The sequence below is a fragment of the Pseudorca crassidens genome, chromosome 4 (assembly GCF_039906515.1).
Source record: "Pseudorca crassidens isolate mPseCra1 chromosome 4, mPseCra1.hap1, whole genome shotgun sequence".
In the NCBI taxonomy this organism is placed as follows: Eukaryota; Metazoa; Chordata; class Mammalia; order Artiodactyla; family Delphinidae; genus Pseudorca; species Pseudorca crassidens.
In genome coordinates, this window is record NC_090299.1 from 43,318,893 (window position 1) to 43,342,462 (window position 23,570).

A 23,570-nucleotide genomic window follows, 5' to 3' on the forward strand; every position below is an offset into this window, starting at 1 on the left:
ATGTGGCACATACATACAATGGAATATTACTCAGCCATAAAAAGAAAAGAAATTGAGATATTTGTAGTGAGGTGGATGGACCTAGAGTCTGTCATACAGAGTGAAGTAAGTCAGAAAGAGAAAAACAAATACCATATGCTAACACATATATATGGAATTTAAGAAAAAAAAAAGAAAGGTCATGAAGAACCTAGGGGTAAGACGGGAATAAAGACACAGACCTACTAGAGAATGGACTTGAGGATATGGGGAGGAGGAAGGGTAAGCTGGGACAAAGTGAGAGAGTGGCATGGACATATATACACTACCAAACATAAAATAGATAGCTAGTGGGAAGCAGCCGCATAGCACAGGGAGATCAGCTCGGGGCTTTGTGACCACCTAGAGGGGTGGGATAGGGAGGGTGGGAGGGAGGGAGACGCAAGAGGGAAGAGATATGGGAACATATGTATATGTATAACTGATTCACTTTGTTATAGAACAGAAACTAACCACCATTGTAAAGAAATTATACTCCAATAAAGATGTTTAAATAAATTAATTAATTAAATAATTAAAAAAAATAAAAACAAAAAACACTTCCTGCTACAGGATGAAGAGTGTAGCCCACTCCAGGGCTTCCCAGACTTGATCCTTGGGGGTCCATTCTCTGAGTCCGCGGAACCCTGCCCTCCCCACCCCATCCCCGGCGCCCTGGGGGGCTCGGTTCTCTGCTGGGGTTGGCGGGGCTCCCGGGGTCTGTCCTCCACCCATCCCCGCAGGCACTGGGGGCGGCGGCGGCCACCCCTTCCCGAGGACCAGCCTCACAGGGGGTTCCTCCTCTGAACGCAGACGGTTCGCGGGTCCAGGGCGGGACTGAGGGCGGCGGTGGGGCTCCAATCTGCCGCCTTTGTTTCCTCAACCCCGCGGGAGTGTGTCTGGAGGAAGGGTCTCCCCTGGGCCCCCAGCTTTCCCCAGTCTCCCTTCTGTTAATGCCACCCTCCTTCGTGTGTTTTGTAGTCTAGCTTTGCTGGATGCCCAGGTCTCATAGATGGGTCCTGAGTGGGTCCCGTCTCTCCGCAGGGGTGCTGGTTTTTCTTGGAAACCACCACATCTGGTCCTCCGTAAAGAAAGCGTATTCTTTGTGTGATGTGTCTTGGTTTCTGATCCTTGAGATACGAAAGTTACTGAGGTTTTTCGTGAGGGGCTTCTGAGTCCTGCTTGAGCCTGGTTTTTACTGAGAATCAAGTCAACACGCAACAGGCTCCCTACCGTCTTGTCTTTCATGATTGGCACCAGCGCCCCTGGGACTGTTTCTCTGATCCTGGATGGGGATGATAACGTCACTTTACCGTCGGCCTCAAGGGCGTGGTGTTGGTTGCCAGCAGACTGGGTTCAATTCTCATCTCCACCAACTGTTGTATGATCTTAGGGGGTTCACTTGGCCTTCCTGGACCTCAGGCTCCTCAGTTATAAACCTGAGATAAGACTGTCCTCCTTATGGAATATTAGCCATAAAAAAGAATGAAATAATGCCATTTGCAGCAACACAGACCAAACCAGAGATTATCACACTAAGTGAAGCAAGTCAGAGAAAGACAAATGCCATATGAGATCACTTACATGTGGAATCTAAAATATGCCTCAAATGAACTTATCTACAGAACAGAAACAGACTCAGACAAAGAGAACAGACTGGAGGCTGCCAAGGGGGGGAGGGGGAGGGCTGGAGTGGGAGGTTAGGGTTAGCAGTTGCAAACTATCACATGTAGAATGGATAAACAACAAGGTCCTACTGTATAGCATGGGGAACTATATTCAACACCCTGTGATTAAACCACAATGGGAAAGAATATAAAAAGATATACATGTATAAGTGAATCACTTTGCTGTACAGCAGAAATTAAGACAACATTGTAAATCAGCTATTCTTCAATTAAAAAAATAAATAAAAGCATTAAAAAAAAAGAAAAAAGACTCTCTCCTTGCAGTGAGGTCTCAGACAGTGTGTGGCGAGGACCCAGCCCTCTTGCTGGCATCAAGCAGGCCAGCAACAGAAGTGAGCTTCTTTCTTTGCGTCTCTTGGCTTCCTGGGTTGAGCCAGCTGGTGTCCATGCCTTCTGGAGGGGCCGAAAGGAGAGGATGATTCTATGACGCTCTGCTGTCTGCCAGTCCCACCTGCTCTCTGGACAGGACCATGATCAAAGTGGCAAACATGGCCCCAGGGCTGCAGAAAGGCTGCAGATGGAGCGAACAGCATGGTGGTTCAGCAGGGTCTGAAGCCAGACACCCTGGGTTTGAATCCTGCCTCCGCCACTTCCTGTGTTCCTTTGAACTTGCAGCTTTTGTCTTAAGTCAGAGTCTTATCCATAAAAAGGAGTAGATTGTGAGGGTACCCAGCTCAGAAAAAGTACATGCAGAATGAATGACCTAAAGCACCCACCGTACGTGAACACAGAGTCCAGACGTGGGAAGGAGCACTGCAGCAACACAAACCAGTGTTATGTTTTTTTTTTTTTTAATTTTTAAAATTTATTTATTTATGGCTGTGTTGGGTCTTCGTTTCTGTGCGAGGGCTTTCTCTAGTTGCGGCGAGTGGGGGCCACTCTTCATCGCAGTGAGCGGGCCTCTCACTATCGCGGCCTCTCCTGTTGCGGAGCACAGGCTCCAGATGCGCAGGCTCAGTCATTGTGGCTCACGGGGCTAGTTGCTCCGTGGCATGTGGGATCTTCCCAGACCAGGGCTTGAACCCGTGTCCCCTGCATTGGCAGGCAGATTCCCAACCACTGCGCCACCAGGGAAGCCCGAATTATGTGTTTTGACCTCATGGGATTGCCCTGAACATCCAGTGAAATCATGGTATGTGGGCTCTTGGTGAGTTGTAACCGGCTTTTTGAAAATAAAAGCTTTCTGTCATTTGATCAAAACAACAAAAAAGGGAAAATGGCCCACTCTAGGATGAAACCCAGGGGTTGGGAGGCTGCCCTTGTGAGTCTAGACCAAGTTCAGGAACACACAGAGAGATTCTAATTCCTGGGTAGGATACTGTGTCTGCACTGAGTTATAGCTTCGGCTTTTCAAACCCGGTCAGCAGCTTGCTAGGGGGGTTATCTTGTGGCTTCACTACGTATTTGTAAGTGAAAGGCCTTTTGCTAAGTAGAGGAAAGACGGCATCCCTATCAGTCATCTGTGTTAAAATGGCAGAGCTATGGGGAGGGGGAAGGGTGAGCTGTGACAGGGCGGGGGGGAGTCATGGACATGTACACACTAACAAACGTAGTAAGGTAGATAGCTAGTGGGAAGCAGCCGCATGGCACAGGGATATTGGCTTGGTGCTTTGTGACAGCCTGGAGGGGTGGGATGGGGAGGGTGGGAGGGAGGGAGACGCAAGAGGGAGGACATATGGGAACATATGTTTATGTATGACTGATTCACTTTGTTATAAAGCAGAAACTAACACGCCATTGTAAAGCAATTATACTACAATAAAGATGTTAAAAAAAATGGCAGAGCTAACTAATACCATTTTAATTAGGAAATCGTAGGAATTTAATTTGCAGTGGCACTAGGGTGCCCTGCTCAGGGGGTGGGGTGGGGTAAACCCGGAGCTGCGAGCCACAGGGCTGCATCTGGGTGAGTCATACCTCCATCACTAGCCAGATGTGTCACCTATAGGGCAGGTTATCTAACCTTCCCAGGTCTTGTGTTCCTACTCTGAAAAATGAGTATAGTCAAACCTATTTCATCTATTAAAGATAATTAATGAGAACAGTCCAGAAAGTATTAGGTTCTACACAAATGCAAGGTTTCATCATCATCACATCAGATCCTTTCTCTCATCTCTCAGTCCAGGGGTCCAAGTTCACCAGAGAATGGAGATTTTTGTTTCTTCGTTCCTTAATTCTTTACTGACCATCATTTAACAACAAGGATTCGAAGTAGCATGTAGAAACATACGGAGTCCAGTAGCATTCCAGTAAATACCACAGTGAGTTCCAGAAGGCTATTTCTTATAAGCAACACAGTACAGTAAAAGTGATTCTTTGGGATTCTTCTTCTCACTTGGTTTGTTGACTGAATGAATGACTGAATGGAAGATGATGAATTGAAATTCCCTTTAGGTAATATTCCTTTGTACATGTACAGGGAGTACATACGTTTGCAATGTCCACAATAACCTGTTAGATGATCTCTCCCTTACAAGCATAGTCCAGTCACAGAGGATCGATTTTCTCTCCATTATCACTGACCATCAACTTTATGACAAAGAGGCTCCAAACTGACAGGACTCAGGGTGCAGGACACGGTGTGATCAAAGATTTGGTGAAGCACTCCTCCAATGGCATTGAAATGATCCACTGGTGAAAACAGAGATGCTTTATTTCTGGACACTAAGGAACTGAGCAAAACCCTCCTTTTGGGGGGAACTTTGTGCCTGGCCTAGACAGAATGGGGATCAATTGCCGTGTCCCCAGTCTTTTGGGGCAACAATGATGGAGGGGAATGAGAGGATGCTGAGTGCTGTGTCCCAGAGACAGGGCCTAGTTCATTGGATGCTCTATACATTGTGACTCAAGGGATGTGGGCCCCATCGAATGTAACTGCTGATCTGCATTGCATAGTTGTCCTTAGCCATTGGAGAAACATCCAATGAAGAGTTTAAATAGAACTTTGGGGGAGGATTCGTTACGATGCGTGCTTGAAAAGACACTAGGAAAACTTATCCTACATGAGGAAAAGAGTGCAGAGAAGTAGTTGCAATCTGAACACACCTGAAGAAACAACACTGGGCTTGGTGAATAGCCCGGAGGAGGGTGATCCTGCTATCCTAAAATGAACCTTGAAGAACGGCCACTGGGGATCTGAGAACTCCTGCCCAGGGATAACTCTCTCCATTATGGGCTGAATGTTTGTGTCCCCCCAAAATTCACATGTCGAAACCCTGACCCCCAATGTGATGGTATTAGGAAGTAGGGTCTTTAGGAGGTGATTAGGTCACGAAGCTGGAGCCCTCGGGATGGGATTAGTGCCTTGTTAGGTTCTCCAGAGAAACAGAGCCAGTAGGATATATATAGTTATACACAAGAGGAGATTTATCCTGGGAATTGGTTCACAAGGTTATGGAGGCCAAGAAGTTCCACAGTCTGCTGTCTACAGGCTGGAGAATAAGGAAAGCTGAGGGTATAATTCAGTCCGAGGCTGAAGGCCTGAGAACTGGGGAGGCTGTTGGTTTTAAGCCCCTCAGTCCAACGGCCTGAGAACAAGGAGCTCTGATGTCCAAGGGCAGGAGAAGATGGACATCCCAGCTGGAGGAGAGAGAGAATTCACCCTCCTTTCACCTTTTTGTTCCATTCGGGCCCTCAACAGATTAGATGGCGCTGCCCGTATTGGTGAGGGTGGATCTCTTTATTCTTCTTCTGAATCAAACACTAGCCTCTTCTGGAAATGCCCTTCACAGACACACCAAGAAATAATGTTTTACCAGCTATCTGGGCATCCTTTTTTTTTTATCTTTTTTTTTTTTTTTTTTTTTTTTTGGGCTGTACGCGGGCCTCTCACTGCTGTGGCCTCTCCCGTTGCATAGCACAGGCTCCGGACGCGCAGGCCCAGCGGCCATGGCTCACGGGCCCAGCCGCTCCGCGGCATGTGGGATCTTCCCGGACCGGGGCACGAACCCGCGTTCCCTGCATCGGCAGGCGGACTCTCAACCACTGCGGTACCAGGGAAGCTACCTGGGCATCCTTTAGTCAACTTGATACATAAAATTAACCATCATGGTGTCCTTATAAGAAGAGACAGGAGACAGGAGAAACAGGAGAGAGCCTTCTCTCTCTGCTTTCCGCCAGGTGAGGCTACAAAGATAAGACAGCCGCCTGCAAGCCAGGAAGAGGCTCCTCATCAGACCAGATCTGCCAGCACCCTGACCTTGGACTTCCAGAACTGAGTAAGGTTTGTTGTTTAAGCCACCCTCGTCTTTGGTAATTTGTTCCAGCAGCGTGGCTGGCTAAGGCACTCCCTGAAGGGGCTCTCCTGCAGCCTGGCAGTCAAGGTCCTCTGGGGCAGGTGGGGCTCAGACAACTTTCCCAGACAATCTCCTTCCGTCCGTCCCAGAGCCCAGCCCGCCTGGTGCTGGACGCATGCTTGTTCACTCACACTGCCGCTCTGCCAGGGTTCACGTGTTCACACGAGCCCACCCTTCAAGGTCTGATGTCGGCTCTGTTACATGTCTACCTGATGTCTCCCTCCCTTTCATCCTGTGCTAATGACACCCTGATTTTGTTCGGAGCCAGTATATTCCAGGTAGTTGATGATGCTCGGTGTAAACTGGTGTTTTTCAAACTATGGACACAATCCATCACAAGATTATGAAATCAATTTAGTATAGTGTGACCAGCATTTAACAATTATAAACTGAAAATTTCTGAATAAATCAGAGTGGAGGTAAGTATTGTTCGGTGAAAGTTTACTTTTCAGTTACATATGTGTGTGTACACTGGTTTCAATGTGCCATGTATAGTTGACCCTTGAACAACACGGGTTTAAACTGAGTCCACGTATATGTGGATTTTTTTCAATAAACACTACTACAGGACTACACAATCCACGGTCGGCTGAATCTGAGGACGCGGAAGCATGGATTGGGAGGGCCAACTCTAAAGTCATACACGGATTTTGGATTTTCGACTGCAGTGAGGTTGGCACCCCTAACCCTCCTGTTGTTCAAGGGTCAGCTTTATTACCTATTATGGGCCTCCATCAGAAATTTCCAAAATCACTGGTCTAGGCCAATCAGGAAGCTCTCAAGTCCCCATCTCCCAGCCCCACTTGCAGCTAACACCAAAAAGAAAAATTAAAGATATAAATACACATGCCACTAAGATGAAAAATAACTAATAAATATTTTTAAAATATTTAATCACACTCTTAAAACTAGGTACCATTTTTAAACCTCTGTAAGGTTGGCAAGGATTAGATCAGGGCTGGTGGAAGTGTGGGGTTCCAGGTATGCTCATGTGTGCATCTAGAAGGTAATTTCATAACTACAACAAAAGTTGTTTGGAGACTTTGTCCAAGGAATTCCAGCTCTAGGAATTTATGCTAACGAGAAAATCAAATGCCCAACAAAAAGGAATTGATTAAACAAATTATGATATGGCCGTAAATGGAATTCTAGGCAGCCATTAAAAATATTTTAAATCATTGACTTGGAAAAATGTCCACCACGTGTAAAGGAAAGGAAGCGTGTGATAAACCAGTATGTAGAGTATCATGGAAATATATTTACACGTAGAAACCTACACCTGTGTATATATTGTCAGAAACAGTTTGAAAGAAAGTACAACAAATTAGATGGTAAAATTATAGATATTCCTCTCCACATCTCTACCTTTTTCTTAATAGTCCTCTGACTTTTCTATAACAAATGTCTATTACCTGAGGATTGGCAAAAGCTTTTAAATTATGCGCTATTTACCATTGCTCAAGCCAGGAAGGTGGTCCCCACCCTCCTTTCTTAGCACGTGATCAGCAATGGGGGGCATGTTATGCCCACGTGTTTAGCAAGCATGTGCCCCCCCCCCATGGTCAGGAGCCCTGCTCCAAGGTCCTGGCACCACACCCAAATTCTTGGAAAACCAAGGTCTTGGTCTCCCAGTTGGTACATGGACATCAGGACCCACCACGCAGGAGTAAATGAGAAACCAAATGCTAAGCATCACATAAATCCATGTTGTCATGCTTCACACCGTCTAGGTTCCTTAGGGAGAAAAAAAAGGTGATGCAACAGTAAGCAGTAGAACCAGAACAATCCATTCATCGTCCAAATTCTAAAAATAGCACTCAGCAAAGCCAACCTATGGAGAATTGGAATCACATGAGAGACTGGAAAATGTGAACTGAAAAGAGGTCAGGAGGAATGGAAAATTTGTTAAATGCTCACGCTTTTGTTGGAAAACCACTTGATTTAAGAAAAACGTCTTGTGCGTATTGGTAAGAGCTCTGGTGCAGGGCTGTCCTGGGGTCTGAGCACTGCACAGCTGTGAAGGACCAGTGCTCTGCCATTAGATGAACCAGCCTTTAAATCTTGGTCCTATTTTTCCCTAGCCGGATGACTGTTGTGAAAAGCCTCCTAGCCTCAGTTTCCACATCCATAAAATGGGGACCCTGCAGGCATATTGAACAGATTAGATGAAGTATGAATTAAAAGGGCCTTGTATGATGGTTTGCAGTAGATGTCTAATAAGTACTGCTCTAAAAATCATTATTATTCTTATTACTACTACTGCTCTTGCTTCAAGCCAAAGCTAGATGACACTGGGGTACAGGAGAAAAGTAGCTTGTCCTGGGACAGAGGTTGGGTGCCTGTTAGAGCCCCTTCAAGGCTAAAATTCCATCTTTCTAGGACCTACATCATCTTTAAACATGTTATCTTTGAAGGAGAAATGAACATCCACTACATTTACAAGGGAAAGTCATATTCTTTCATGCGGTGTTTTCTAATTAAAGATGGGTAGGATCTGAAACTGCATGGCTTTATGTCACCCCGCCACCAGCTTCTTTTTTTTTTTACATCTTTATTGGAGTATAATTGCTTTACAATGGTGTGTTAGTTTCTGCTTTATAACAAAGTGACTCAGTTATACATATGTTCCCATATCTCTTCCCTCTTGAGTCTCCCTCCCTCCCACCCTCCTTATCCCACCCCTCCAGGTGGTCACAAAGCACGGAGCTGATCTCCCCGTGCCATGCGGCTGCTTCCCACTACCTATCTATTTTATGTTTGTTTCCAGTTCTCAGTCCAGTCCGGACAATGAGGGAGCTGAGCCCAGTTTCCTGCTATTCAGCCTGGGGCTCTCAGGGTGCTTCCTTCCGTTGCCTGTAAATGCAAATGTGATTTCCATCCTGAGCCGGTGACTGGGTCCCAGCCTGTCTGCGCAATCATTTCAGGAGGCTGCTCATCACTACATCATCCAGTGAGAAACAGAAAATCAGACAAAGATTGATTTTGCCTACGTGCAGTGTCAGTATTGGAAAAACACAAGGATGAAGTGTAAGTCGAAACCTTTGTTATGTGGCTGTACGGCCAGCGGAGGTTTAAAGGTTCCTGCAGAGGTGCTGCTTTTTCCTTCCGAGGTGGAGACAGAACCAAGTCAGACTGGGGGGCTCCTGGCCCTGCCCCGACTCCAGGCCTCCCTCCCCTGGTTTATCCCATAAAGGCACCCCCCCCACACACATGTCCCTGATTCCATGCTAGCTGCCCTACAACCCACTCTTCACACGGCAGGAAAAAGCAACATCCTAACTCCTTATCTGGTCCCCAAACCAGGAATATCCTGGCCCCTCCTGGCCCCTGGGCTTGGAGGAGCTGGAGACCCTGCCATAGCCCACCTCTTACTGCATTTCAAGCTGCATCCTGTCCTTAACCCCACATCTCTTCAGCCCTGCTGACTTCCTTCTGTGGGAAGAATACACCCTTCTCACTCTCATCTCAGCAACCTTGCACTTGCTGGTCTCTGCCTTAAAGGAGTTCCTTCTACCTCAGGCCACATCTTACATGTCAGCTTTTAGAGGGCTTCCCTGACCATCCCTATCACATTATCTTGTTTTCTCTATAGCACCCATCACCGCCCACACTACTCAGCTGTTCCCAAGGTTGTGGTCTGGTTTCCGCACTGGAAAGTAAGCTTCCAAGTGAAGGACCCTGCTGCCTTGTCTGCTGTGTCACTAGTTCTCAGAACAGCAGGCTGCTCCCAGAGGGGATGAGTCTCCCGCAAAGGGTTCTGGTGCTCAATTGCACAACTTAGTCGACTGTGTGTCCTTTCTCTCTTCCTCGACTTTGGTGATTAAAACCTTGGAGTGTCATGTGATATCTTGACCCAGCGCTCTATGATTTCTGCATGATTTATCTGAAAAGTTCTACTGCCAGAGGTTGGGGGTGGAGCCCTGAGGGTGCAGTAGGCGGAGCATTGAGGCTTGAACATCTGGAAGACACCGGTTCAGCCCTGCTCTGCCTCATCTAACTGCCCTGTCTTGCGCAAGCAACATCAGTGAAGTGTGGATTTTAAATAAAACGTTGGCATATGCTAGAGAACTTTGGCTCCCCAATTCTATTTTAGTCTCTTCGGTCTTTACCTTGGGAAGAGCAGCTGGAGCTGTTTCTGGCCCCATAATGTGAGGTCCAGATCCTAGACAGTGATGGCTCTAGGCCAGGGGCTCTGAAACTTGAACGTGCACGTGAATCACCTCGATCGTCGGGCACCACTTCCAGAGCTTCGGATTCAACATGGCTGGGCAGGGGCCAAGAATGTGCAGTTCTAACATCTTCCCAGGTGATGCGATGCTGCTGCTCTGGGACAACGCTTTGACGACCACTAATCTAAGCTGTGAGGCATCAGGTAATGATGGTCAGCACAACTTAGATCTGTACAGTGCTTTATCATTTACAAGCCGAGTTTTAGATACATTATCTTATTCGCTCCTCCCAACAACCCTGAGAATATTATCAAGCCCAGTTTACAACTGAGGTTTGCAGTTGCACACGGAGGAAGTCCCTGACTCAACACCACATAGCCAGCCAGCCAGCTCTCCCCGGACTTCCTAGAGGGGTAAACATTCTAGACATCCAACGTCCACAAGGTCACCATGCCCTACACCCCTTAAGTCCTGTTACTCTGGCATGAATGACCACAGTCACCTCCTTAAAGGGTTTCCTTCATTCATTCACTTCTGACTTGTCCTTCCTTTTTTTTTTTTTTAATCCATTTAATTCCTACTCTTCTTTCAAAGCAGCCTAATTGCACATCCTCCACAATGACTCCCAGGTTTATTCATCCAATAAACATTTATTGGCTGCATCCATGTGCCAGGAACTGTACAAAATGCCAGGGCTACAGTGAACATGGTGAACCCATCTGAATCCGATGTCCTGTAGCAACCAGCACCATGTTTGCGGTAGCACTTACCTCAGTTAGTGGTCCCCCGTCAGGCTGCAGATAAACTCTGTGAACAGAGAGCACAGCTTATTTAGTTCTGTGCTGTGCACAGCGACTGACCGTGCCATGAATATTTTACATCAAGCCCGACAAGCTATTTAGGCATTTTTGTTGTATTTCACTTATCTGGTTAACCCTGACATGATAGCTGTCTCTTTCCCGAGTATTTACATTTTTACGTAGACGTATCTAAAATGAAATGAAAATAAGCTTGTTGAAAATAATTGCAGTTTTGAAAGTACCCACTTTGCAGGTGATTCACCCCTCAAGAGCACAAACACTCTGTAATCCCTGATCTAATTCCCTCAAAAAGGTGCCAACTGTACTCTCAAGACCCTCACTTCGTTTCCTCACCTGCCAAAAAGAAAGTTGTAAGTGAAAAGCAAACTACATCGTGCAGATACATTCCCTTCTTTTTCATCACTTTAAATATCAAACGACTTGAAATAAACTTTACTATGCTGTGCCAAAACGGTGCCTTTCATTAACTGGCCAGTGTGTGTTGCTTTTCTTTTCTTACTGAAATTTACAACAGCAAGGCCAAGCTTGCACTTGCGGAGCACTGCCTGTTACTAAGGAAACTCCTCAGATAACAGAAGCTCCCTTCGAACGTCAATTTCTTTCTTAACAACTTCCCCTCTCAACTGTACACATTGGATATTTTCAGCCGTCAGGTACATGGTACCATTTGCTTCAAACTGGTCCCGGATTATCGCGATTCTGCTGCTCTTTTGACATACTAACTCCTTTTCTTTCCAATTCTCTGTGCTGTTCGACTGTACTCATAATCTATTCTTCCTGTACAATTTCCTGAGAGACAAGGGACAGGGCACATCTTTTCTGTAGAGTATATGAACAAATAGGACTTTGCCACTTATAAACACACTTAATGTCGTGATGACCCAGGGTGTTGCAGTCTGACTGCTGAATAAGTGGGGCATAGTCGTTTTATCTTTTCCTCTACAAACAACAAATAGTAAATATCTAAAGAGTACTTTCAGAAGCACCCATTTTAGGAAGTTAGGTCTAACATCCACTCCTTTTATGTAGAGATCTCTAAATAGGCCCTTTCAGATTTCCAAGTGTTATGAACGTGGGCTGTAATCCAGACCCTCCAGGTTCAGTGGCTTAGAACCAAAACCACTTACATCTCTCTCATGTATAGTCTAAGCTGAGTGTCCCAGGTTGATGGGCAACTCCACTCCGCAGAGGCATTCAGGGACCTGGGTTCCTTCCCCGCTGAGGCTCTGCCATCCACTGAGCCCCGTGCATTTACCTGCATGGCTGGGGAGGGGCCACACCTTCTCTGGGTTCCAACTGGTGGGAAACGGAGAGGTGTAGGGGGCCTGTGATGGTATATACCCTTGGTTTCCATCTCTTGGTGAGAATTCGTCACTTGGCCACATGTAACAGCAAGAGGGGCTTGGGAATGTAGTCCCCATAGAGGCAGCTAGGTGCCCAGCCACAGCTCTATGCTTATGCCACAGAAGATGCTGGTGGACAACTAGCAGTATTTAGTAAAAAACAACATTTTCTTTCTTTTTTTTTTTATTTATTTTTGGCTGCGTTGGGTCTTTGTTGCCGTGCGTGGGCCTTCTCTAGTTGTGGTGAGCAGTGGCTACTCTTCGTTGCGGTGCGCAGGCTTCTCATTGCGGTGGCTTCTCTTGTTGCAGAGCCTGGGCTCTGGGCGCGTGGGCTTCAGCAGTTGCAGCATGCGGGCTCAGCAGTTGTGGCTCGCAGGCTTAGCTGCTCCGCGGCATGTGGGATCTTCCCAGACCAGGGCTCGAACCCGCGCACCCTGCATTGGCAGGCGTATTCTTAACCACTGTGTCACCAGGGAAGTCCCTCTTATTTTTTTCTATTTTATGGAAGCACTGTGAAACTGCTATACGATTATTTTATTTTAAGCAAATCCAATAGGAAAAAAAACCAGATTTACATTAAGATGTTAAAGAACTATATTTATTTTAAAACTGAAATAGACCTGAGAGATCATTTGGTTATTAGGCAACTTGCCCACAGCAGCTGTTATTTCACTGACTTGTTTACTATCAGTCCTCCCCAGGAGGGCAGGGACTTTGGTTCATTGCTGATTCCAGCAGCTAGAGCAGTTCCTGACACATAGAAAGTGTTAATAAATCTTTGTTGAAAGAATAAATAGATGGAACTGAAACAGTCCAAAATGTAGTGATTTTAAATTATTTTGTGACTTTATATCCATCTCTGCTGAGTTACCAGGGATGGGAGGAAAATTTCTGAGGTTCTAACAAGTTTCTTCCATGTATATGTATAAAGAGTATAAAGTCTAACTGCTAGCCGAAGTACAAGAAGTACAAAGAAAATTTGGACAAGCTCTGAATGACTCTTGGTGTTTATACTTCTATCCCAAAGAGAAAGCTAAGAGTCTGACTTACGTTGTGCCTCAGATTTTTTTTTAACCGAAGTACTGTCTTAAACTTGACCCCCAGATATGAAAAGCACATGGTGTGACATTCAAATAGCTGCAAAATGAAGTACCTTAATTTGCTGAGAGATATTAAATGGTCTATGATCAAGACCCAGTCTATTTTTTTCCTCCAAAGACAAAAATCAAACATTTTTCTCCCATTAAAACCAAAAGAATAATTCAAATTAGACAGTCCTGTCACTTGTGAATTGGAAGTAAATTCTTATTATAGAGTGGGAAATTCACTCCACTGAATATAGTAGTAAATATTATTAAAATAAATTCAGTGACCTTTTTAAAAAAGATTATAAAATTGAATTTATTGAGTTTCACACAAGATGCACTTATAAAATTAGTACTGAATGCCATTTTAACAGAGGAAATGAACATTATTCCAAACTCCCAATATATTCTGCCAAAAAAAGATCTTTCAAAAATGACAGCACAGTAACAGAGTAATTCAAGCTGAACTGAAAGATATACCCAAATCATATTTTTGCTCTGATCAGGGCTATGTTTGGCAAAGTTATCCCCAAACTGTTCCCATTCCTCACAGACACTGTTCTTTATGTTGGTGAAGAGAAGATGGAAAAAAGAATAATAATCCTAAAACGGGCCTTCACTGAAACATACACAAAACAATTTAAAGTCTTTCATCTTTAAGTTAAAATAATTCCTGGTTTCACAAAAGCATTTCTGTACAATTTTCTTTTTTACCCTACATAAATGTTAATTTCGATTTCTTTAGCTTTAATGTAAAACATTAAAATCCACTTTTGTTTTTTCAGAGGAACAAGCCAAAGCATTAAAGCTTGCTTTTTCACATTTCACCCAGGAAACAGACAAACCAGCTACAATTTACCTTCTGCACGTCAAGTGCTGGAAATATCAGCACAAGAGCTGAACTTTAAAATGAAAACTTTAAAATGAAACCATCAAAGGAAGTTAACAGTTAACGGTTAACACCTGGACATTCTGAAATTAGACCCTGTAAAATTTTTATAAAAGTGCAGAAAGGTTCCTCAAGGTAAAATGTGGTGGAAAATAACCTGTCCTATGACGTGGGCCACAAACCGGTAATTAAGCAGAAATGGAATACTGATCTCAAACAAAACCAAAAAGCACCTTTTGGCCGCTGTTCCCAACATCCCCGCACAAACACCTGTCCACACCCAGGCAGCCACCTGAACGCCCCGAACTCCCCACTTCCCTTCCCCCACACAGCCTGCCCAGCCCGGCACAGGTGCACGTGACAGCCACACCTCCCCACACAACACAGGCCCGCCCAGGCGCAGGCACACAGACAGACCCACCCATGCACTCCAGAAGCCGGAGCAAGATGCTGCCCCATCTGCTAGAAGATGGACTTCAAAACTGTTGCTTGGAAAACCCACTTGAAGTCGACACCTTTGAATTTTGTATACTGACAGTTCTTCAGCCTGTTCAACACCAAATCCTTTTAACTGTAACAGTTTAGGAAGCAATTAATTAGTTTAAAGTGAAACCAGTTAACTACAGTTAAAGTTAACACTGCTCCGCTTTCTCAGCACAGGAAGTGGCTTTCTGTAAGGGAATTCCTATTTTATCCACTGCAATGAAACAATACACAGCTCACGTTTGCTGTAAAGAGTAAACTGAAAAATTATGAAACATTTTCTCAGTGATGCATAACCTTCATTAATTAATATTTTTTAAATAAACTGGCTTAGGGTCTTTTATTTTTTCTCTATAAAGTGCTACTATTCATCATGTCTTATTTAAGGTAGTTTTTTATTCTGATTAATTCAGGTACATCTTCAAAGATTATTCTGGTGGTAAGAACACCTGACTTAAGTTTAAATATTATTATTATTTTTAACGGTTTGGCAGATGAAGTGACGTTTGAAAACTGTGGAAACAGAGTGAGGCTGGAAAGGGAGCATCGTGCTAAGAGCTTCACAGTTTTCCAGGTATATCCTTATACTGAAGAGGACTCACATCAAAATCTGATCTTCTGGAAGCACAGATTGACAAAGCAAAAGTGATGTCCGTGTTGCTCCTGTCGGGCCCAGAGAGATTCTGCTGCTTTGCCAAGCAGCAGGAACTTTTCCTAATCCGTCAAGTTTTCCAAGGAGTCAAGGCTGGAGGTCACTGTTGGCGGACTCACGTGACCTGACCTTCAGCCAGAGCACATCACTGGAAGAAGGACACTAAGATTTGCTTTCCATTAATAATTTAAGTTCTTAAATAAATATTTAAGTGCCATTTTCAGCATCTGTCCATCCTGGTAGCACAGCATCTGCTGCCCCGGGACTCTGTATCTTTGGCACACGCAGCTACAGAAATCAGTCAATTCGGTTTCCACAAATTGTGAACCTGTCTATCTCTAACAAATCTTTCTTTGAGGATCTGTGTTTTAATTCAGAGTTTTCTTGCGTTATGTCCTTCTCGTCACCATCTGGAGTTGTCAGGAACTGATCAGAATTGCTTGTCACAAGTAGTGGTATGACATTTTCCTTCTGATGAAGAGGCTGGCTGGTGACCGAAGCAGACAGGTTTTCTTCTGTGGAAAAACAGATTCATTTAATTAGAAAAGGGTTTCCCCCCAACTTATAATAACCACAAGCTTACCAATATAGTGGTACTGAAAAGAAATGTTGATTATCCACGCTTTTGGATAAAGCGAGTAATAGCCAGACAGCATGCTGTATACGCCCCAGAGTTTATAATGAAACTCAGAGGCTACACTAGTTCTGTTTCCTCATCCAAAAGTTTATATAAAAGCTATTATGTGGATCATGTCACACAAATAACACTGTTACCTGATTCTGGAAAGATCAGAACTCCTATGTAACAACCCTCCTCCTATAAAACCAATAAGAAGATTGTTGCCAGAGCTGAAAAATTAACATTGTTTCCTAAACTCAGGACATCAGGGCTAAGGAGACTCTAATCCATTCCACCTCTTATGTGAAGTCACATTAGACATGGTCAGCATTTCATGTCCAGGAAGTCCAAATCAGAAGTAAAAACAAATCAATGGACAAAACCTCTAATGTGTATTTTGGGCCATGGCGATCCTGAGCCTGGCCTGAGGAGCAGTGGTCTGTGGGCCTGGACCCACCAATCCCCGAGTCATACATTCAGTCCTTATAAGAGCAGCTTCATCAAGGTAAGGATGACATACCACAAATGGTACATATTTAAAATGGATAATCTGATGAGTGTTGACACATATATACACCTGTTGAAACCGTTGCCACGGTTGAGACGATGAATCCATTCATCTCTCTGGGTCGTCCCTCCCTCCTGCTGTCCTTTGCTTCTTTTGGAACATGATGGACTCCATGCTGTCTTGACAGCCAGTCCCTCTGTTCACATGCAAATTGGGCCCGAGCTGTCTGACTTGCAATATCTTCCTGAATGGTCTCTGGACAGTGGTCTCCTGACCTCCAAAACATCCTGACCAGACACAAAGGCACTCGCGCAAAATGCACTTCTTATTACGGGGCTCTGGATCCAGTGAACTTGAACTGCAGTGTGCGCTACAGGTTTTATCCCCTCTTCAACTGGAGGCTTCTTGAAAGCAAGACTGATGGTTATTAGTTTCTTACTGTGTTGAAGGAGCCTAGCCTAACAGAACACATATGGACCCATTATGAACTATCCAGGTAGCTGAAACGAATGCAATCCCATATCACCAATAGTACTTACGTGTTCTTTAAAATTAAAAATTATTTTCAAGTTAATCACAAGTTTCTGTTCTATTTTAAAATAAAGCATACATGACGAGCATGGCTCTCTCTTCAGACTGGCCTCCGGCCCAGCTCTAGTCTCATCTCTTATTCCTTCCAGAACAAACTTGACACCTGGACTACTGACCCACTAGTTCTCTTCTGTTTCAGGCCTCCACGATTCAGCCCACGCTGGTCCCTTTCCTGACGTGCCCCGATCTTCACCTGGGCCTATTTCTTTTCACCCTTCAGGATTTAGTTCAGGCGTCACCACCTCCAGGAAGGGCCCCTCTCCTGTGCCCTCCACGCCCCTGTCTATAACCTCACTCACCAATTTGGATTATCCACTTTTGTTGTCTCCCCTGTCAGTCTGTGAGGCGCTAAAGCATGATTTATTTACCTTTCTATCTCCAGCATCTCATATACTACCTGTCACACACATTGCCCCAGTTCTTCCTCCAAATCTTCCAGGCCAGAAGCCCTGGAATCATCCTCAACTCTTCTCCCACGGCACAACCTCACTGGCAAGCCCTGGGCCCCTCCTAACCTATCCAGAATCTGGTCAGCCTGCCCGCTCACATGCTGACCCATGCACTGAGCCAGGCAGCTCCCCACTGGCCTACACCTCTGGGCTCACCCTTCTTTTCTTTTTTTTAAATAAATTTATTTTATTTTTGGCTGTGTTGGGTCTTTGTTGCCGCACGTGGGCTTTCTCTAGTTGTGGTGAGCGGGGGCTACTCTTCCTTGCAGCGCGTGGGCTTCTCACTGCGGTGGCCTCTCTTGTTGCAGAGCACGGGTTCTAGGCACGTGGACTTCAGTTGCTGTGGCTCGCGGGCTCTAGAGCGCAGGCTCAGTAGTTGTGGCACACGGGCTTAGTTGCTCCACAGCATGTGGGATCTTCCCAGACCAGGGCTCGAACCCGTGTCCCCTGCATTAGCAGGCGGATTCTTAACCAGTGCGCCACCAGGGAAGCTCTGGGCTCACCCTTCTTGAGGTTAATTTCCACAAAGACTGAAAACAGTCCTTTTAAAATGTCTGCTGGATCGTGTCACTCCTCCGCTCCAAGCCCTGCAACAACCCCTTCACACAGGAACAGCTGAGATCCTCACGAGAGCCCACAGGGCCCTGGGTGACCCGGAGCCCTGGGCAGTCTCTTGGACCCCCTTCCAGTCCCTCCCGATCCCGGGGGAGAGGCTGTCCCTTGACACGCCAAGCACGCTCCTGCCTGGGGCCTCTGGACGCATGGCCTGTGCCTGGGAGGCTCCTCCCTGGAAGGCTCGGTCTCTGCCCGGATGCCGGCTCCTCACGGCTGGGGAGTGCCCCCAACTCCCACCACAGTCCCTCTCCTGAGTCTGCTTTAGTTTTCTCCACAGCACTTACAGCCACCTGCCATAGTGCACATCCATTCCCTCTCTCTCCCCGATGATCCAGCTCTGCCTGCCCCACTGCTGTATCCCTGGGCCTGTCAGGTAACAGGTGCCCAATAATCATCTACCGAACAACCAACGAAGGAGTGAAAAAGCTCGGAGCACTGCGTTAGGGGCACCTGTGATGAGATCCACAGCATAAACATTAAAAATCAACAGCTAAGCAAAGTGAAATCCAATCTTGAAAGCACTGCTAAACATCGACTGAACAGTGATTTTTTTATTAAGTGGAGTTCAGACAATTAATTCATTATAGAATGATTCATAGAAGTGATAAAAAGAACCAAACCTACCTTGAGAGGGTTTACATTTATTTTGTGATTTACTGGATGGTTTGCTGGGAGCGCTGGTTGGGGGAGGGTTAAACAACTTTTCTTCCATTTTGGCTTCCTTCACGTACTGGCATGATTTTCCCAACAGGACAATGCTGTTCAGTACTTTCAGAGAAATCAACCTAAAACAGGAAAGAAATGACCAACTACTGTTGGAGTCCCTCTCAGTCACTGGGCAGGTAGAGGGGAGGGGGAGAGAGGATGACCCAGGCGCCGCAGGGCCCAGTTCCTTATGCAAAACCCGAGATTCTGGAGGTTTCTTTACCACGGGGGAACATTTTTGAAAAACTCCTTAGTCCTCTTTATAAGAAGAAATTATACTTAGAAGTCTCATCTGGTTCTAAATTGACATTTATTCTTTTATTACAAAACAAATACATATAGCAAATGCAGATGAAAAACAACAAAAACTTATAATGCCACACTCCAGTGCAAATCACTGTGACATCTGGTATATTATCCTTCAGTCATTTTTGCTCTGAATGTACATCTATTCATACTTCTCACTGTCCAGAAACGGGGTCTCTTCAGAAGGCAGTAGGGGATTGGAGTTCAGAGCGAGTGCAGAGACTCCAGGGGCCAAGTGTTTGAGTTCGAATCCTGACTCCACTGCTCAGGATCTGTGTGGATCTGAGTGAATTTCCTAACAGGTTAATCCATAGAGGTGATTTCAGTAAGGTGCTCAGAACAGTGCTGAGCACACAGACACGCCAACAAAATTGGTTATTTTATTCCCATCGTTGCTGTTGACATGACAATACATCATGAATATTCTCCAGAACCGCTGGTGTTCCTTAATGACATTATCTTAATGGTCTCACAATGCTTCACGATATTGGTTATCATATAACAAAGCCCCTCAAAGCCCTTAATTTCTGGTTACTTAGGCTATTTCTAATATTTTGCTTCTATTAAAAAGTTTCTGGCTAGGAAAACTTACGTTAGATCTGTGTTTCCTTAAGATAAATTCCAAAATACATAATTACAGAAGTGGGATTTCTGGGCCAAAAGGTATATAATCTTTTTAGGCAACTGAAACAAATCTGGCAAAAATTCTGAAAAAAACTCTTCACACTGGTATCGTCACACAAATAGGGGCCCTTAAATGGCACAACACCAAGGATCTCACGGTCAGTTCTACAGTGAGTGAAGATGGGGGTGGCTATTTCTTAGGCCTGATACGAAATCCTGGTGGTGACACGGAACTACGCACCAGTGAGGGGAAGTCCGAAGAGGGGCGTGGAAGGAGGTCAAACAAGAAGCAAACAGGCTTCCTTCACTCTCCCTGGCCTCCCCACTCCCTACTCCGGAGCACTGAGGGCCTCACAAGGACCCAAGGCTGCAAGGACCTTCCGCGTGCATGCGCCACTCTTCCAGGTTTACCGCCGGCCCCAACTTCCCCCGCCCTCCTTACTCAGCCCTTCCACTGCTTCCTTGACACCACTAGGGGATGTCTAGGAGGATCTCAAGCTTACAAAACCCAAACAGGACTCTCGATTCCAGCCCCAACCCTCCAAAAAAACCAAGGCGAACCAGCCCCACGTGTCTGTCTTCACCGGCTTCCCCATCACAGTGGACGGCCAGCCCATCACCCTAACTGCCTGAGCCCCACACCCTGTGATCACACTTGGTGCTTCGTGTTCCCTCTCGCCTCACATTCACAATGCATCAGCAAGTCCTGCACATCTCCACCTTCAATGTATCTCTAGTTGACAGATTTTTAGCGCTCACTGCCACCATTCAACTCCAGCTGTGGTCACCTTTCCGGGGAACGACTGGAGCAGCTTCCTGACCTCGCCTGACTTGTGCTTCTCTCCTTGCTACACTCCAGTCCATTCTCTGCACAACAGCCAGAGCGGCCCTTGCAAAAAGCCAGATGGGTCTAGCCCTCTTGTGCTCACAAGACTCCAGTGGTTCGCCTCCCTCAGAGCTGAAGCCCAGGCCCTTCCCGGGGTCTGCCGGACCGCCGGCCATCCTCGCCCACGCTCTCTGCCTGGCAGGGTGGAGATAAACAAGGAATGATACTAAGAACTTCGCAGGGCAGTGTGAGCATCTGTGCCAGGGAAGGAGGATCTCACGTTTTTTAATGGCAGTAGCTGACGAAAGTTACCTTAATACAGTAAAGCATTTCTATGTTCATTCAAATAGTAAATGGTATGCAATCTGATCAGAACCACATCTTGCTTTGGGCATCACTGACACTGGCCGTGTAGCCTGAACGCGGCACTGAGGGCACAGAAAGTTTATTTGTAACTCACATACTTGGTGGAGACAGTGAAAACTGACTGCTCCTGGGCTCCTGACACCTCTGGAGCACCTGCTGAGTCAGTTAGCAGGCAGACAGCAGTGTAGAAAACACACTCAAAACGTGGAACTGGAAATACCCAGATGTCTCTGGAAAGCGGACCTCGTCCCAGGGGCAGATTCTGGGTGAATCTCTGGCTGAGGTCACTACCGCTACGCTTATCCTCTCCTCACTTTCTCCTCTCGAGACACTCAGTTCTGACTGCCGCCCAGAGCACGGCTCCTGATGCGCCACCTGATGCGCCACTGCACGTGAGCACAGGGACCAGGGATGGGGTCCCTTTCTTCTAAAGTAAACCTAAACCTAGGCGGGGCTACTTTATCATAAATTCACGTAGTGAAAAAACTAGCAGTGGCAAAAAATGCCTTTTTATATTATTTTCTTCATACCGCTTATTACTATCTTAAAGTATTTTAGTTGTTAATTTGTTACCCTTTGTCTTTCCCAACAAGATATAAGCCACGTGAGACCAACAAATCTGCAGATAAAAGTTTAACCAGTCACAGGCAGAGAAATGATACATTTCTGCATCTCCTTTGGGTTTATATGACATAGGCCTAGAGCATGCTAAATAATCAGTATGGCAAATATAGTAGAAACAAAGATTTTTTTTAAAACAGAACAATATCTGATTACAATGGCAGATTTTATCATAAAACATGGATGAAACTTAAGTCCTAGGCAGAAAGGGCTTTAAATGATTTCACTAAAAGATTAAAATTAAATCTAAAGTGCTATTAATACTACTACCAAACAGCATATTTAATTTAACTAGAATTTAACTGAGTCACAAATACATTTGGAGATACATGCTGTCAAGGGAGACCCCCAAGACAGCTGGGATGGGCATATTGTTATGATTTAGCTGCTATTAACTTCCATCACATCTTGCATTTATACTCTACTGTATAACCAAAAACATATTCAAGAATGGTTAATCTTACCCGAAATAGAAGAGTATGACACAGGCATAAGACAGGATTCCTTGCACTTTAATTGAGCTTGTTACAACTCTGATGAGCTAGCCAGAAACAAACCAAAACAACAAAACACATAAACAAAACATACAAACAGAGTTATTAGTTAATATTTAAATAAAGATTTCTCCATGTGGATTTTAACACTTTGGGCACATACCTGTGGCCTTTGTCTAAACTGAAGAAAGCAGCTCTAGTTTTGTTGATTCATATCAGAATCTGGCTGCTTGTGAAAGCTTCTGTGGTAGATTTGGATTCTTTAGACAACTGCAGGATGGCTGTGGCTAATGCCATGTTCAACTGCTGACTCTAAAGTCAGACACTATACCTAGCTCATGAATGACATGTTTACCTGTATGTTAATACATAGATGCAAATCAGCTGACTTTTAACATAAAAATTATTCTGGAAGATACAAATGAATTCATCTTGCTGCATGTGTCCCTACCAGAACTAGAAGCACTTAGTGGGCACTTCCCTTGCTCCTGCTGTTTCTGTCCTTTTTTCTTTGACTCTCTAAGAACCCCCAATGACTTGCAGGGGAAGAGGGAAAAGGGAACCTTAGGGGGTTTGTACTGTTTAAAAAAACTAAATACTATTGCAAAATTAATCACTTAAAGGCCAGAAATGTTCTGCCTCCTTTGGATAGTTATGATTAAACACCTATTTTCTTACTTATCTCACAGAAACATAGGAGTAACAGCACTATCCTTGGAAGTTTGCTGAATAAATCTGGTGGGATCTGTTGCTGGAAAATGTTTACACGTTATAAGTTCAGCTTCATAATGAGCCCACATATTAGGGTATGGGGGACTGCTATGTGAAAATAGAAAGTCAGGGAAAATAACTGACCTTATCTAGTAATGTTATCATCAAATGGAAGGGTCTCTAAATAAATATCATAAGATACATTTTAAATGACATTTAAAAAATGCTTTTAATAGCGTTTCCCTGGTGGCGCAGTGGTTGAGAGTCCGCCTGCCGATGCAGGGGACGTGGGTTTGTGCCCTGGTCTGGGAGGATCCCACATGCCTCGGAGCGGCTGGGCCCGTGGGCCTGCGCGCCCGGAGCCTGTGCTCCGCAATGGGAGGGGCCGTGGCGGTGAGAGGCCCATGTACCGCAAAAAAAAAAAAAAAAAAAAAAAAAAAGCTTTTAATAAAAGAGCAATTGGGAGGAGATAGACAGAATGGACTGCCATATATTCAATAAAATTTCACGATGAGGAAAGATATGGAAGTCGTCATCTCTGTCACAGTCTCTAATGGGGAAATGACCTGTCGTACAAACGTTTGTGATGGAAAGTAACATGGTTCTAGAATTTTATTCATTAATATGAAAGGCAAACCAACGATCACATTCAAGGCTTAAACGACTTCATTTTTACCCAGTATATTATTAGG

At 45.1% G+C, this 23,570-nt stretch overlaps 1 protein-coding gene across 2 annotated transcripts in view; it reads right to left on the reverse strand.

Moving 5' to 3' along the window:
• Positions 1 to 13,708: 13,708 nt before the first annotated feature.
• TAPT1 (transmembrane anterior posterior transformation 1) overlaps positions 13,709 to 23,570 on the reverse strand; it is a 64,775-nt gene continuing 54,913 nt past the window's right edge. Inside the window, exons 12-14 of one of the 2 annotated variants that reach the window (XM_067735580.1) lie at positions 22,138 to 22,214; positions 18,850 to 19,010; positions 13,709 to 15,958 (exon numbers count right to left, since the gene is read on the reverse strand). In XM_067735580.1, the coding sequence (XP_067591681.1) occupies positions 15,741 to 15,958; positions 18,850 to 19,010; positions 22,138 to 22,214 (456 nt within the window). In that variant the 3' untranslated portion in view covers positions 13,709 to 15,740. Of the gene's footprint in view, positions 15,959 to 18,849; positions 19,011 to 19,223; positions 19,519 to 22,137; positions 22,215 to 23,570 lie in introns of those variants that run through there. The other variant, XM_067735581.1, reaches the window with a different exon arrangement.